This window comes from Bombyx mori, chromosome 25 (genome assembly GCF_030269925.1).
Source record: "Bombyx mori chromosome 25, ASM3026992v2".
Taxonomy (NCBI): domain Eukaryota; kingdom Metazoa; phylum Arthropoda; class Insecta; order Lepidoptera; family Bombycidae; genus Bombyx; species Bombyx mori.
Window position 1 is genome coordinate 9053635 of NC_085131.1, and position 17142 is coordinate 9070776.

Below are 17142 nucleotides of genomic sequence, written 5' to 3' on the forward strand. Positions count from 1 at the left end.
AACCATACCTACTTTACGATACTTGCAACACCAATTTACCATGAAGTTGGTTACCATCTACTAAAAACACACATTTCAGCTTTAGTTTGTGTTTACGGTATTTGTTGGTAACTAATGGCAGACAATTTTATGTAATTTCGTTCTTTTTATTGAAAATCGCGAAATACGAAACACATTCTTTTATTGTAATCGTAAAATAAAAGAAGCATTGATGACAGTGAACAGTGGCGTTTAAAATTGGGTGTCGCTTGTTATAAAATGAAAAGAAGTGAGTTTGCAGATATTTAGCGATGTGTGTTTTAATAAAATTGAATTGGTGGTGATATAATAAAATTAATGGTGTTTTTTATGTTATTGGTGAAGTTTGTAAAGCATAGTTCGAATCATAGGGTCTACAAACGAGCCGACGGATTCTACCATGGTCGTAAAACGGTAAGAGATTTTTTTGTCTTCACTGTCTGTTATGCTTCACTCGACGTTGTAACAGTTTCTTTGTTAACATACTCGAACCACTTCTAACCATTTTAGTATAAATCTAGTATTTAGATTAATACATTTGAACTCTATTAAATTTTCATAAAGTGACCTCTTTGTGCAACAAGAATAGACATGTTTGTTTACATTCCCGTGTATTATCAGACAATCATCACTTCTTTTTGTTTATAAATATGTATTAAACACACTAATAATCTTCATCTATTAAATAAGGGAAAATCAAGAATACAAATCATGTAATTAATAATTATGTAAAAATAGTGTCGTGATTTTTTTAAAATAAATATTAATAAATATATTAGTTTAGTACATTATCGGTCCGTTTTAAATGGGGTCGTTATAATTTTTTTCCAGTATCACAGGCACCTGATACATATCATACAATAACAAGACCTTTTAGAATTATGTTGACTGACCAATGCAAATATATAATTAAAAGTATCATTAGCAGTAGTTAACTTTAATTAATATGTGACAAACTACCCATTGAAAATCTGTAGGAGTCCTACTAGTAGAACCACGTTGACCAGTTTGCTTGATACGACTGATAATGAATGAATATTGAAGTAATAGAAAATGTCTTTGATAGTAAAAAAATCCTCTAATTTTAATTTTAAATTAATTGTTAGTCCTGTCTAAGCACATTTCAGTATTAATAGTGTGCAAAAAAATAATGTTATTGTATCAAAGTTATTTTTAAATATTGTTCCCTTTTATACAGAAAGACAATTTTGATCATGGAGGAATGTTGTTTTATTTAAAAGATAAATAATATAGGAGATTTGCATGCATCTTGACTCTGTTAAAGCCATTAATATAAATAGTGCCATCAATTAAAATTAAACAAAGATTTGGAAAAGCCATTTATAACAATTATTATGTTAAAAAACCTATCATACCTCTCTAACAAAATTGGAATGAACCCCAACACAACATTAATTGGATCAAAGGTTCAAAGTTTTTGGAACAACTTAACATGGCAAATTCTTTTAAAAAATGAGATTTCATTATCTATTGAAACAAAGAGCATGTAACATTTACATTATTGACATGGGCAAATGAGTCTGGTCCAATGTTAAGTTCCGTGAGTTATCAAAAACTGTAGATACCATAATTTCACAACTGGTGTTAAAAACAAAAGTTCATCCCTCATTTGAAAATACTTTGCAAAGTAACAAAGCTGCCTGTTATTTTTTGTTACCACTGAGAACATAATAATGAACTATTATTTTTGTATCAATTTATCGTCAATTTTATCATCAAAGGGAACTGAAATATTTAAATCAATCATTTACATATTTACATAACTATGAATATGTATACAAAAAATATTATACAACACTATAAAATCTTCAAAGGAAGCTTAATTTGTGATCACCAATAACTGTATTAATAATTGAAATGAGAATTTATTTAAAAGTACTAGTTGATATCTCCCAGTTTCTGAGGGTTATTTAATATAATAGTCCCGGAGATTTAGATTCCTGGCATATGGAATAAATGTTTACCAATTACTTAATTGAATCCTGACAGATGAAAGAGGTTCCCTCTTTTAATTCTCAATACTAAGTAACTATGTTTGTAACAATATGTTCAAAAAGACATGTGATTAAATCATGCGCAGTCATTTGGCCCCAGATTAGGATTCTCTGTGTTATGGGTACTAGAGATTGACATGCATACTTATATATTATGTTTAAATATATACCTATATAAATAATAAACATTTGGACAAAAACGAAACATACCTGTTTAGAAATGTTTGCCTGATCTAGGAATCAAACCCACGACATGCGGAGCAACAGTCAGGAGCACTAACTACTGAATCACTGAGTTAGTAATAATATAAATCATCAAAATTTTTAAATATACATAATAAATAATGGCAACTTTATTTTAAGGGTGTTTCAGGGTGTTAATGGTGAGTCAGTACCAGTCAGTGATATGTCTAACATCATCTACATCTATACATCTCTGGTTGCAATTTATTATAAACAACAACTACTACTACTTTAATGTAATTCACCTGTAATTGAGAGCTGTCTGCTATTCTACACCAATAAAATAATCTCCCAAGAAATATGTATGATCTGTACGCAGCAAAAGAGTTTCTGTTGCCATTGTCCATGTGCAGTAACTATTGTCCATCAGGAACTTAGAGAGAATGATATAAACTGCAATGCAATATAGAGATTTAGATCTCATGTCCTTGGTGCCTTAACCATTTAATACTAGGTGGGCTATAATTCACTATGCTATAAAAAAACAATAAACCCTTCTGTTCATAGCATTATTAGAGTTAATATTAGTAAGTGCTACAGGGCTATCACCTTTTGTTTAACATGTTTTGTCTTCTATTTTGGATTTGTTTGTTTTTTAAATAACATCCCCATGCCTCTTGAACGTTCGCGTGAGCAAATTTGACCCTCTTCTCATTATATTTTCATTCCGATAGGGTTCCCTATTGCGGCCGTCCACTTCGCTGATTACATTGTGGTTGCGGGCTTAGCATTCGATATAACTTGTCGATTATGTTGAAGAAAACTTATTTTGTTCTCGTGAATATGAAATAGCAAAGAACATACTTAACGAAATAGCCATCGCGGTATTTCTGTAAAATATGTTCATTCGATTCGTTGGAAAAACAGAAATTGACTCATACCGTAACGAACATAATTTCTTTATATTTCGCAATAAATATGATCTAAGTATAAGTATTGTGAATATTACTTTTCGCTGAGCAATATCGAATCTTGTTTGAAAACTTTTCCGTAGATAAGACGTTCGAAGTTTGTTTGTGATACGATTCGGTAGGCAGCGGCTCGGCTCTGCTCCTGGCATTGCTGAAGTCCATGGGCGACGGTAACCACTTACCATCAGGTGGGCCGTACGCTCGTCTGCCTACAAAGGCAAAAAAAATCTCGGGCAGCCACGAATTTTCTAAATTAATGTGCATTTGCTCTGAAATCAATCAAATTAAACCATGACAACATATAAAGATACCATGATGTGCTCTTTCCAGGGTCAGCAGTGATAACCTGTCTGATTTTGACAACAAAAATTCGTTCTTGTTCAATTTCAAAGGAGCCTTCACTCCAGTGAAATTGGTGTTTTGACGTCATGTCATCACTTTTCAGGCTACTTATAACTATTATCTCTGTGTTTTTTTTATTGCTTAGATAGGTGGACGAGCTCACAGCCCACCTGGTGTTAAGTGGTTACTGAAGCCCATAGACATCTGCAACGTAAATGCGCCATCCACCTTGAGATATAAGTTCTAAGGTATCAGTATAGTTACATGTACATTTACTCAATTTAAATAAGTTGCGATTAAACTTAAAAATGAAAGATGAATAAACTCTTAACATCGATTCAAAGCAAACAATCATAAACCGAGAAACCTCTGTGTAGCCAGCCACACCTCGGTCCGCTCTGATGTCAACCCTTTTTTGCAGGATATATTATATATTACGTTTTATGACACAACGTAAAACCCCCTGGTCACGTCTGGCGCGCCTAGATAACGGTGATTCAGCAACTTAGCAGAAATCTGTTAATTACACGCGTGTTATAAAATGCGCACACTTATTGAACGTAGACGCGTTTAAGACACGTTTCAAAACATTGAATATAATTTTAATTACATGTTCCTGTGAGATTTACTAAAACAGTAGTGTTAGCTCAAATCTTAAATAGCATGGTTTGTTTTAATCTTCTACCACAAAGAAATTCGTCCGTTACTAAATTCGAACACCTGCCGCCGCCAACCACCTGCGCGACAGATGTTTGTTCCCCATTCCACGTGAATTCTTTAAAAAAATAAAAAACAGCCGCTTTTATATAATTATGTCGTATTTGGATGTTTTTTAACTTCCTCCTAAAGAGGCACGTGTCAAAAAAGTGTTTCGCAACCGCATTGTAGGAGCCAGCAACAAAAGCATGTCGGGAATGTCCAGTCCGCTCCTGCGTTTTAAATTTTGTATTCATACAAGACTGTTTGTGTAATGCATGTGGCGGCAAAATGCAGTTCGCTGACCGTATCGCACCGGTTGGCCTCGTTGGGACGCTAAACAAAAAAATATAACTAACGAAAATTAAACTAGACTATGGTTAGGTGGTGCGATGACCTCCGAACGGTGGCCTGCAAGAAGTGGACGAGGAGAGCCGTAAACCGGGCTCATTGATGTGGATTGGGAGAGGCCTATGTCCAGCAGTGGACGACTGTGGGCTGTTGATGATGATGATGGCGGCTTAGATTCGATACTTTTAAAAGATTTGATGTATTACACTCTGAGAACATTTAACCGTATGTTTCGTTATGCAATATGTTTTTTTAATGTCCGCTTGAGTCCAGAGCTGAAAGCAAAACGCTTCGTATTCGCGTCGAGCGTTAAATCGAAGTAATTTCCGCCGGCTGTAAAAAAATGATCACTGAACGGTCGATGTCCATCAAGTTCTGAGATTACACACATACACGAAGCCTACGTGTGAATGTCTGCTTCGTAATACGAATATGTACATACATGTGTAAAGACACACCGGCTGTTTCCTCTCTTTTTTTTCTTTGCTTACAATAAGTAACTATACTATACTATATGTAACTATACTTGAGACCTTAGAACTTATATCTCAAAGGCCCCCCCCCTTTTACGTTGTGGATGTCTATGGGCTCCAGTAACCACTTAACACCAGGTGGACTGTGAGCACGTCCACCCATTTAAGCAATAAAAAAAATATGTAATAAATACAAAAGCCTCGAATTATATTATTAGCTTTATTAAAAAAACATTTGTAAACTAAATAAATAATAACTTGTCCTTGGTAAAAGTTCCCTTTTGTGTCGGAGACGCCTTGCATCCTCGTTTCGCCTTGCTTGAAATTATTTTTTTGTAATACTAATAGAAGTCTTCTATGAGGTCGTCGTGGCCCTCGGATGCGACTATGCCTGTGCTCCAATAGGTAGCTATGTACCAATGAAATATGTATATAGAACATGTTCACGAATTACTTGTTGTGGAAGTTCTTGAAGTCAATCCCCCATTTATGGAAACAAAAAAAAACTGTACATAATAATTTTATATTTCAGAAACAGCAATGATTACTGGTTAGCGATACAGCACGCTGGTAAAATACATAGAAAACGCTGTTTACTCATTCACTCGTGCATTCCATAATCGCCTTTAAACACCAATCATATAGAGTACGATCTGGTCCGGCTGGATCGTTTTCGATTAAATTTTCAGAAAATCTTCAGATTAGCCCAGCCGGGGATGATCCTTTGGTAACAATCGGATCAAAACCAAATCCAAGCGGGCCTGGTTTTTTACTGTACTTTATAGATTGGCTGATAGAAGCGTTATTCGTTTTCTGAATCGCGAATTAACTTAATATTATATAAATACAATAATGCATTTCGATGCGACTACTTAAGGCGACGTAATGCTAAAATTAGTTTCCCTTTCGTTAAATCAATATCGTATTGATTTGTCACGTGATTTATTGGCTACAATGAAATTACACGAAGCCTGGAGAGAACGGCGATACTTAGAAAGTGTTCAAGGCTTACGAGAGCAACTCTGAATCGTGACCGCGCAATTGGTGAAAGTAATACCCTGAATCAAGGGATCGAACCATATAGCAATTTAGACCAAATACACCGGTAATAGTACTTATTTTATTACTTTCACATTTCAAGGAAATCTCGCGGCTTAACCCGCGCTAAATAAAACTTTGTTAGGAAATAATGAAAAAAACCTCACATTTTCCTAGCATTAAAGAATTGCTCGTCTCACTCTGGCCGATAAACTACCAGTCGATCTATAGATCCATTGGTACGTAAAATCACTAATCAGGGTTTGTCGCATTTATTATAGCAGACATACCCGGTGTTGCCACAGTCACGTTATTTACGATTATAAAAACCATCATAATTCTTAATCCAGTTTATAAAATATATCTGTGCGAATTACTAAGTACCCAAATCCATGCGCTCATTTTCGCTTTATTAAAGTCTGACCCGTATTAAATTGGAAATAGCCAAAACCGACTTTTTAAAAAGTTATACAAAAAAAATGCATGAATAATAAATCTCAAAATACTGTCATTGTTGTTATTCTATTGAGGGTTTGGCGGATAGTCGCGCGGCTCTTCCTTGGGATCTTTCGTGTCTGCCGTCACTGTAGCCAGATAATGAAGCCTTTAAACTATTATTTTGAGCCCAATAATTCAAATAAATCTTAGCCTTTGGAACGGTTTGTATAATAAATCAGAATTGATTACAATGCAAAATGTCCAATGTCCTTTTCCTATATCCCCTATCGAGATGTTTCAGGTTTCAATCATAAATATTTTTGAAGTTCGAAAAAAACAATTACAAGCAAACACACTATTTATTATCATTCATTGCTACCCTTTATCGTATCATTCGTAAAAATATTGAATATAACGCCTTTGGTTCGTTTTATATCTCCTATGCCATCTTAGAAGAAGGTAACAAAAAAATAAAAGTTTGGAGTCTTCTCGAGTGTAAATTTTCCTATTTCAACTTCAACAAAGTTTAATTCCTCTTTGATGAGTATTACGTACTTATATCTTTAAAACTAATCATTAGAATCTAATGTAGATGAAGCTTCGCCTTCGTATTCCAAATGGGGTAATGGAAATCTTGCACGGTGCCAATTGGCTTCGGTTAAATCTGGGTTTAGCTGCCCACAGCTTGTGGATTCATTTTTGTTCGTTGTTTAATGATAAACTTTTCTAAATCTGTTTCGTTTATTATGTTACTATTAATAGTATATTTTTAATGTCTGGAACTGATTGATATCCGCTAGAAATTACTGGTGGTAGGACCTCTTGTGAGTCCGCGCGGGTGGGTACCACCGCCCTGCCTGTTTCTGCCGTGAAGCAGTAATGCGTTTCGGTTTGAAGGGTGGGGCAGCCGTTGTAAGCATATTGAGACCTTAGAACTGATATCTCAAGGTGGGTGGCGCATTTACGTCGTAGATGTCTATGAGCTCCAGTAACCACTTAACACCAGGTGGGCTGTGAGCTCGTCCACCCATCTAAGCAATAAAAAAAATGATTATGACGAATCAGACACATTTTTTTAAATAAATTTTTATTTTCTTTCCAAGGATTCGCAAGTGACTTTAAGTTAACTTCCGTTGTTCCCGCAAATGTCCCTATTAGCGGCAAACCGGATGCGACGTAGCCTCCTATCGCCACGTGCTCTGTATTCGAATGACGATAGTGACGAGTGACCATCGTTCATCGTTGCCCCCATCTCGAAAAGTTGAATCACCGTCGTATAACTTCTTAGAATACACACCCACCACGTTGTATTGACTAATTGTAGTTTTCTGTTTTCCTTAATTGGCCAGCGACCGTTATTTGAAGAAGCACAAGAGTGATTGACGAATAACACGGAAAAATCTAGCAATAGACATGCAAATGCAGTTAATTAGTTGACATCGCGGAAATAGCTAAACGGCGTGTTTTTTTAAATATAAGATATTGAATTTAAATCCATTAAAAAAAACCTGCGTGCAACGGAATGAAATCAGAATTTATTTTAAAGTAATACAAATGCGTCGGGATGTTCTGGACGGTCGATACAAGTTTTTGAAGGTAACGACCGGGAGATCGGACTGGAGTTATTTAAATTTTAACCTTCATAAATTCGGGTCGCCGTCAAATGAAGATTCTGTAGGTGCGTGCGGCAAGTAAGGTCGAAATGGGTCATTGACCGTTTACCTGTAACGGATTCGGAGTTTTTTTACCTTAAAATTGATCGATTAGCCTTTGTTAAATCGCGCTAATTACGCGTTGTACTATAAAAGTGTTTTTGAGATAAATTTCTTTATTGCTTTTCCTTCGCCTAAATTTTATGTAGGCCAGTCATTTATACAAAAGCGAAATTGAACAATGAGCAAACTACCTTCATGCCCAGAGATAAAGTGCCCTAGTTTCCGTAGAGAGCCCGATAGCTTATCGCCGATCAATAGCACTCAAAATGCTAAGTCCTCTGATGAAACAAAGGAAAATCGCATACTTACAGCATAAGGCGGTTAATTATTTCATAGGCACGCTCTGACAGATGCGACCGAGGCTGCTTTAACGTTTAATAGCTGGGGGAGTTTAATAACCATTTACGAGACTCGCGTAAGTGTCAGTGCATCGGCCGCAACCGGTTCTCGGCGGCCTCGGTCATAATTTACCACTAATCTTGACCCACAGCTGCATGACCAGTTGTGAGTCCGATGGAGAGGCGTGACCGGAGATATATCAATGAGATATCGTACGGACGGAAGTGGAAAATATTGTGGATGGCGGTACTGTTCATTCAGGGCTTTAATTTTAATGTAATAAAAACGGTCTTGAATAGAGCATAAATGTTCAGCAATATTATTTTATTAGATTAAACATCCTCTCTCTTTTTTGTTTTCATTTCACAAATGGGCTCACAGCTGTATTTAGATGATGGAGAAGTTGAAGTATGACGTCATTACGTAAACTGAATAAAATATTAAAATATTGTTTTCTTACAGTGCTGCGGACAGTGCGGACTCACCGATACTGGAGGAGGCAGGAGAGAGTGGCTCGGAACAGAAGCCAAAACCTCTCGTCAAATATGGCGAACTCGTGATACTAGGGTGAATATTAACATTGTTAATTTTATGCACATGGGATAGAGGGAATAGATAACTCTCATATTACTGTTCACACGATATCATATTGTGTAAGCAACGCATATAATTTATCTACAGTTCAATATCTAGTCTTGACCACGACCTTATTGATTGACCTTTGATTTGATAAAGCGCTTTTGTTAGATGAGTCTCATCAAGATGACACCCTTTTCTTGTACGTACAGATGCAATAATTTAAAGCGCGAAATTGTTCACTCTTCAATAATTGCAAGCCTAAGTAAATTATTCATGTAAACGAAAAGTAACCACAAAATGGAACACGAAATCAATGCTAATAATGACAGTTATTTTGTTTTCACCGAAGAAAGCGTGGTAGGGAAGGGACAACGATTTGCTTAAAGTTTTGACTTTTCTAAACACATGTGTACTTGCCTGTAACATTCTCGGACGCGTTGCTTCAAGCGTGTATTAAAATTTGTTTTAGATTAATTTAATTGAAGTATTTTGAAGAGGATATGTTTTAAACAAATACTTGTATAATCACAAATTAATATATGAGTTCAATGTAGATTTGGATTCATTGTTTGAAACTAATTCATGGGAAAAATACTAAATGTGTGACTTACAGCGAAAATTTTCTATTTGCGTGGAGTATTTATAACTACGAATGTTTTGTCTAAGGAAATAATTGAATCAGTAACGAACGCGGTAAAGTGGAGAAAGAAAAAAGCCACAGATAGATTACTTACTGGTTCCGCTGATGCCAACATTTGTAATTATTTACGCACACAAAACAAATGCTTAGCAAATATGTACAAAAACTGGTTCTCGTGTGTGCACCGAATTAAGATAAGCGCATTAACATTTACATTAGACATTTATTATGAAATGGTAAAAAAAATGCAAACAATATGTAGACAGAAGTACGCTATTCGACTTATTGTTAAAAACATAAGTATGTGGATTTCACATATGTATGTTCTTGGTTTAATTTAGTGCGGTACAGCTGAGTGGAATATTAGTAGAAATATTATATTATAGCTATGTACATGTCTCAGTTTGTATGTAATGAAATATTTGAACTTCATTTTCACTAACTTCAAGACGTCCTATGAACTTGAAAATTTATTCGTATCATTTTAATTATTTTTAATTTTTATTATTTAATATAATTTTGTTACTTCGCTCTAATATCCTGATCAGTATCAACAGGATAAAAAAAAATCTTTATTCTTCTTTATTGTACACACAGTTAATAAAATACAACAATTGCGAAAACTTATTAAATGGCGAGCTTAACTCAACAATTGAGTTATCTACCAGCTAACCGTTCTTAAAGAGAGAGAGCTTTACATAAGTGGGTAGAAGAGTACAATCTAATCAATTTACTAAAAATCTATGAAATTTATTTACTTTTTTCTGTGTTTTCTTTTGTCGTTTTAAAACTACTTATATTATTTTATATAGAGCCCAAATAATTGTATAATACTATCATAATATATTCACGACCCATCTGGTGGTAAACGAATGTTAGAGTCCATAGACATTATAACGCTAATGCTATCGCCCACTTTACGCCCAAATAGAGGTCGAAGGCCCAGTTAAATGCACGATAGTCTCACCTTTTTGCAAAGTAAAAATTATAATGTTCTATCTTCATACCTTCTCTCGCTCTTCAGACTGGAATATAACAATACAAGGACAGAAACTTACAAAAATATTTCGATTATATTATATTTTATTTAGATTACATAGATTTATATTTCTATAAATAGAGTATTTGTGAGTTTGTTATGAATGTTTCTAGATAAATTTCTGTCCCTTTTACTATACGAATCAATTACCTACCCACAGCTTCCTTTTTACATAACTATTGCAACTTTTATACTCTAAGAATAAATGACATTCAACGCATTGTCATGCTATTGTCTCGACATTAAATACGCCTGTGAATGTAGCTATGAGAATAGGCATTTCACCTTGAAAACCTCTTAACATCCCAATGTAATTACATATATTTTATAAGAATAAGAATATATAAAAAAAAATACTTAAATAAATAACCTCTAACATAATTGACGTCCTCGGTTTCTAGACAGATGAAGAACATTTGAATGAGTTGCTAATTTACTTATTGAAGTGAAACTTCCTTATCGGCGTTGGAAAAAAATTTACCGTCACATTTTTCGGTTACGCGTCACATTTTTCCGTTACGCGCCATCTTTTAATTAACGGCTGTATGTTCTGAAGTATGGATGCGCATTTGAGAAACCGACCTCATGTCTCAAGGTGGGTCACGGAATACATTTTGTAATTGCAATAATCCCAGGTAACCCACTTAATATCACGTGGACCGTGCTATTATTGTTATTACGTAAAATAATAGGAAGAAAAGTACCAGGGTATTATGATATCAAAGAGATGTATTATTATAACTTTACTCTGACGTACAGCCTTCTTTATTAATTAACGGCTGTATGTTCTGAAGTATGGATTCCGATTTGAGAAATTGACCTCATGTCTCCAGGTGGATTACGGAAATCATTTTGTAATTCCAATAATCTCAGGGAGCCCACTTAATAATATCACGTGGACCGTGCTATTTATTACTGTTATTACGTAAAATAATAGGAAGAAAAGTACCAGGGTATTATGATAGCAAAGAGATTTATTAATAATTAACGGCGGTATGTTCTGAAGCATGGTTTCGGATTTGAGAAATCGACCTCATGTCTCAAGGTGGGTCAAACTTCACGAACCTCAGGAACCCCATTTAACACCACGTGGACCGTGCTATTATTATTAATTTATAGGAAGAAAAGTACCAGGGTATTATGATATCAAAGAGATGTATTATTAAAATGCTGTAATAATCTTAGTAGCAAAAAGGTAAAGTGAAATAATTGTATTATTTGTATTCATGTCTATGATAATAAAATCCTTTTGTTTAAACTTTATCTAATTTAACTTTATTTAACCAATTTCTAGAAAGTTGCATGTAGATCATTTTTCGAAAAATAAGGCCATAAACAAGTTTCACTTCTTACGTGTGTACACTAGTACACGCACACATTTTTAATGGTATGTTTCGTTGAAGGGTAAACCTTGTCGGACGCACGGAGGAGATTTTGTTTATTCAATGATTAGTTACACTGTTATTTCTCCGCCCATATACAAGGGTAAATTGATAACAACCAGGAACAATAATACAATCACAATAACCCTGAATTAAATAGAGGCTTCAATCTTTTGTTAGTAAACAAAAGATAATTGGTGGTAGAACCTCTGGTCAGTCCGCACGGGTAGGTACCACCGCCCTGCCTATTTCTGCCGTGAAGCAGTAATGCGTTTCGCTTTGAAGGGCGGGGCAGCCGTTGTAACTATACTTGAGACCTTATATCTCAAGGTGGGTGGCGAATTTACGTTGTAGATGTCTATGGGCTTCAGTGACCACTTTACGCCAGGTGGGCTGTGAGCTCGATCACACATCTAGGCAATAAAAAATAATAAAAATTTAATGTAATGTGAAACTGAAACTGCAATAGTGTTCTACTGCTGTATATAAGCGGAAAATAACACTAATTTCATAAATTAAATATATATGCTTTTAATTTTAGTACGTTCGGTTAACCCGCAATGGAAAGCGAACAGCTGTAGTCACCCCGCACGAGATCTTGGACCGCGTCAAACTCCGCGCTTCACCTGATTTTTAATCGTGTAACATGCGTTGAACGCAAAACTTACCCTCAGACACAGCCCACTGAGTTTCTCGCCGGATCTTCTCAGTGGGTCTCGTTTCCGATCCGGTGGTAGATTCTGCGAAGCACGACTCTTGCTAGGGTTCGTGTTAGCAACGTCGTCAGGTTTGAGCCCCGTGAGCTCACCTGCTAGTTAAGGTTACGCTGATATAGCCTCTCAAGGCTCTCAGCTTAGGTAGTAAAAAAAAAACAAAATCTATTATTAAATTTAATAATTCATTCTTCTATTTTGATTTATTTTGCAAGTCAGAACTCTCGCTACCCTATGTGTGTAATTGAATTCAGTTCATTGTAGCCCCTGAAATGTAGGATATAATACCTACGCACTGAATAATAATCTAGGGAATAATTCAACTCTAATTATATCCATTGTTTAGTAATCTAGACTCCAATGTCAGTAGTCGTTTACAAGGTTAAGCAAACAGTGTACATAGACATTAGTTATTGCGCATTCCGGATAGCCGTGACGTGGCCGTTTCAAAAACATCAAGATTATACATTCCGCGGCGTAGGATACAACCGATACTATGCTTCGTTTAAAATGTTCTTAGAATGATCAGGACTGACCGCGATATCTGTGTTTTCGTTACTGTGAATTTTAACAAAAATGTTTTTTTTTTGTTAGTGAATAATTAAATTATCCTCTTGTTAGGGTTTTCAATTTTTATTGTTATTAGACGTATATAGGTACATATTGTATTTTACCAATTCTAATAATAATATCCAAACAATAGAGATAAACTTCATTCGTTTTGAATAAAAGTGCTTTAGAATTCTGTGACCAAAACGAAACCCTCTGATTTTCTTTAAAACCGTATGTTATTGAAGATGTAAATTAACAATAAATAATTTGGAATAGAAATAGTTTTTCTCTATAACGACGATTTGATTTACTATAATTTTTTTTTAAGTTTGAAATCTTGAGTAATCAGTTATTAATGTCGAATTTAGATCCTTCGGCGGACACAGCGTAAACGCTTCGCACTTATCGGGCCTAAAATAGGCTTTAAAAAAAAACAGATAAGGCCGGTAATACATATATACGAGAGTAAGAACAATTAGTTACGCTCATACCAATTATTCGAAAATTGACTTCGATTGGGAACGAAAACCCGTGGTATAGCAGATTCCCCAACCACTAAACCAACCGGGCTATAACTATACTTATATTTGCACACAACTATGTAGCTAGGTGCCGCCGTTTCCCGTCTTGAGTATTTATACAACCTACAAACATAAACGTTATCTTTCATTGTCACAATATGCAGAATTATTTGCATTACACACCGGTCAACGTGCGATAAACTATACGTACTGCGTACAAATAAACACGAAGATAGTGCACGAGTAAAGCGGAGAAAGCCTTTTCTGTTCTAATAAATCGTTATAATTGCTTTATTTAATTATCTGCTGGATACGAGGTACCGGTGAAAGTCGAACTTATTGTTAGGTTGTACCGGTTACGGTGATGTTAACGAGTCATTAAATAACGGTTGTAACGTAAGTATTAGAGAAGGTTGTATTGATTATCTATATCTATATATTAATACGTGAAGAAAAAACTTTGTACCCGTTTTTACGAAAATTGCCCGAACGGAGGAGTATAAAATTTCCCACACTTATAGAGAATATAGAGAAGGAGTGCTGAATGTATTTTTTTTTAAAATTATGCATAAAAAATACATTAAATCAATAAATATAATACTATTTGTTTAATGTCAAACTTTTCTTATTGCTTTAAGTCTGTGGTCAAATTAAGAAAAGATTAATTATTGTGTGTCCTTATTAATATTTTAGTGTAGTCTTGGTGAAATCTGCGATTATAGAAGTGTCTTTGACAATAGAATCATAATCGTATACAAACTTATAATTTCAATTAATTATAGTCGAATATCGACTACTGGGGGACCACAAGTATTTGTTAATGCTTGCTCATTTATGTCTATCGAATATGCTGATAGAGGATATCGATGGGCGAAAAGCTATTTAAGCAACATTTTTGCAACTTTATAGGAAAGCGTTTTAAACGTCATCATCTGTAAAAAATATCATGACAAAAGAACTTCTTCAGCAATTTGAATGGAGTAAACTTAATTGAAGTTCAATTAAAAACATCGAACTGTTGTTGCTAATACTAATCTAATCGACGATTTCGACGAGACTAGTGTTAGCAATTCCCTCAGGTTGAGCCCGTGAGCTCACGTACCCGTCCGAAGAATAGCCCCTTAGACTTACGAATGGGTAGGGATTACCGGTATAGATAAATTTACGGTATTTAAATCGGCACGAAAGCGTCAAGAGACATGACTGATTTTACCCATCAAATTTCCTCTTATTACATGTGAATTTTCGATAAAAACCGAACAGTTATAGATGGATCATTTGGCATGCCTGGGTCTGAAACTTACGGAATTCGTGTCATAGTGATGATTCACGATGACCATTAAATATAATATAAGTCGTCGTAGCCTAATGGATAAGACGTCCGGTGCATTCGTATCTAGCGATGCAACGGTGTTCAAATCCCGCAGGCAAGTACAAATTTTTCTAATGAAATACGTACTTAACAAATGTTCACGGTTGACTTCCACGGTGAAGGAATAACATCGTTTAGTAAAAATCAAACCCGCAAAATTATAATTTGTGTAATTAAGTACTGATGGTAGGACCTTTTGTGAGTCCGCACGGGTAGATACCACCACCTCGCCTATTTCTGCCGTGAAGCAGTAATGCGTTTCGGTTTGAAGGGTGGGGCAGCCGTTGTAACCATACTGAGATCTCAAGGTGGGTGGCGCATTTATTTACGTTGTAAATGTCTATGGGCACCAGTAACCACTTAACAACAGGTGGGCTGTGAGCTCGTCCACTCATCTAAGCAATAAAAAAACTCTTTGAGGGTAGTCAATAAAGCGTTTCATACGCAACCACTTTCGGTGCTCTGACAACGCCAACAAGTATTGTGTACGTGATGTCAACTGTTATATGTCACGAACAAAATTCACGTGACGTTCCTAGATTGAATTCCACGACTGAAAACGTAGTAAGTTCGCTTGTCCCGGCTCGAACACGAGATTTCCTCGAAATGCTCCTTCGATACTCGGAAAGACGTCATGAATTAATGCATAATACTATGAATAAATCTAACCTTATGTTTAGTATTGAAACATTGAAACGCCGAATAATAAAATATTTTGTATAGAACTACGTTGATCTAATTATATAACCAAGTTTTAAAAATACTATATATAGTTCGAGAAGAAATTGTAAATAATAATCCAAATTGAATTTTTCGAACAATAAGATTTTAATAAAAAAACATTCTCTAAGTTATTTGAATAATTGCGGCGTCCTAAAATTTAAATACGGGCATACATACGGCTATCTACAAATAATAATCACAGTTGTATAAATATATATGTATGTGCAAATATTGCGTATTTTATTACTTTAAAAATGAGCTCGAGTATGGTTATTGTGAACACGGCGTCATATTGCGCACTCCACGTGTCTGCAGAGGTCATGATCATGCTTAGAAAACGTCTTCGTCTCGTTGCACGTTCGCGTAATACGAAGCACGTTGTATTAGTGTCACGGTCCAAAAATATTTTCGTGGCAATTTCATGATGTTTGTCGTGCGATATTATTTAGCGGAGACATTATGAATGTAAATTTGGTTAGAATTTTTACTGATGGTAGGACCTCTTGTGATTCCGCGCGGTTGGGTACCACCACCCTGCCTATTTCAGCCGTGAAGCAGTAATGCGTTTCGGTTTGAAGGGTGGGGCAGACGTTTTAACTATACTTGAGACCTTAGAAATTGTATCTCAAGGTGGGTGGCGCATTTACGCTGTGGATGTCAATGGGCTCCAGTAACCACTTAACACCAGGTGGGCCGTGAGCGCGTCCACCCATCTAAGCAATAAAAATAAAATAAAAATATTGCATAATATCAGTCTTGATCAGTTGCTAATTTCCCATCACTAGTTCTATATTACTTAAAACCTAACTCTGCAACTAAATCCTGTCGTGAATAAGGTCATAAAAACTAAAAGCTGTGACCAAATGTTCAGAATTATAGAGGGTTTATCCCAAGTCAGGCGTATTTTTTTAAATATCGCTTTTCTCGAACGTTAAGCCCATTTATTTTGGAAACATGGAACATTTGGTTCAATATGGAGCGACTAATGTGAAAATGTTGGTAACAAGTTCCTGTAAACAAATTTAGAACGTCCATTTTGAAA

At 35.3% G+C, this 17142-nt stretch overlaps 1 protein-coding gene across 1 annotated transcript in view; it reads left to right on the forward strand.

Annotated features, from left to right (window-relative positions):
- Positions 1-17142, forward strand: part of LOC101743010 (protein pellino) — a 62482-nt gene continuing 45340 nt past the window's right edge. Inside the window, exons 1-2 of the mRNA XM_062676185.1 lie at positions 1-432; positions 9042-9146. Of these exons, the coding sequence (XP_062532169.1) occupies positions 419-432; positions 9042-9146 (119 nt within the window). The 5' untranslated portion in view covers positions 1-418. The remainder of the gene's footprint in view (positions 433-9041; positions 9147-17142) is intronic.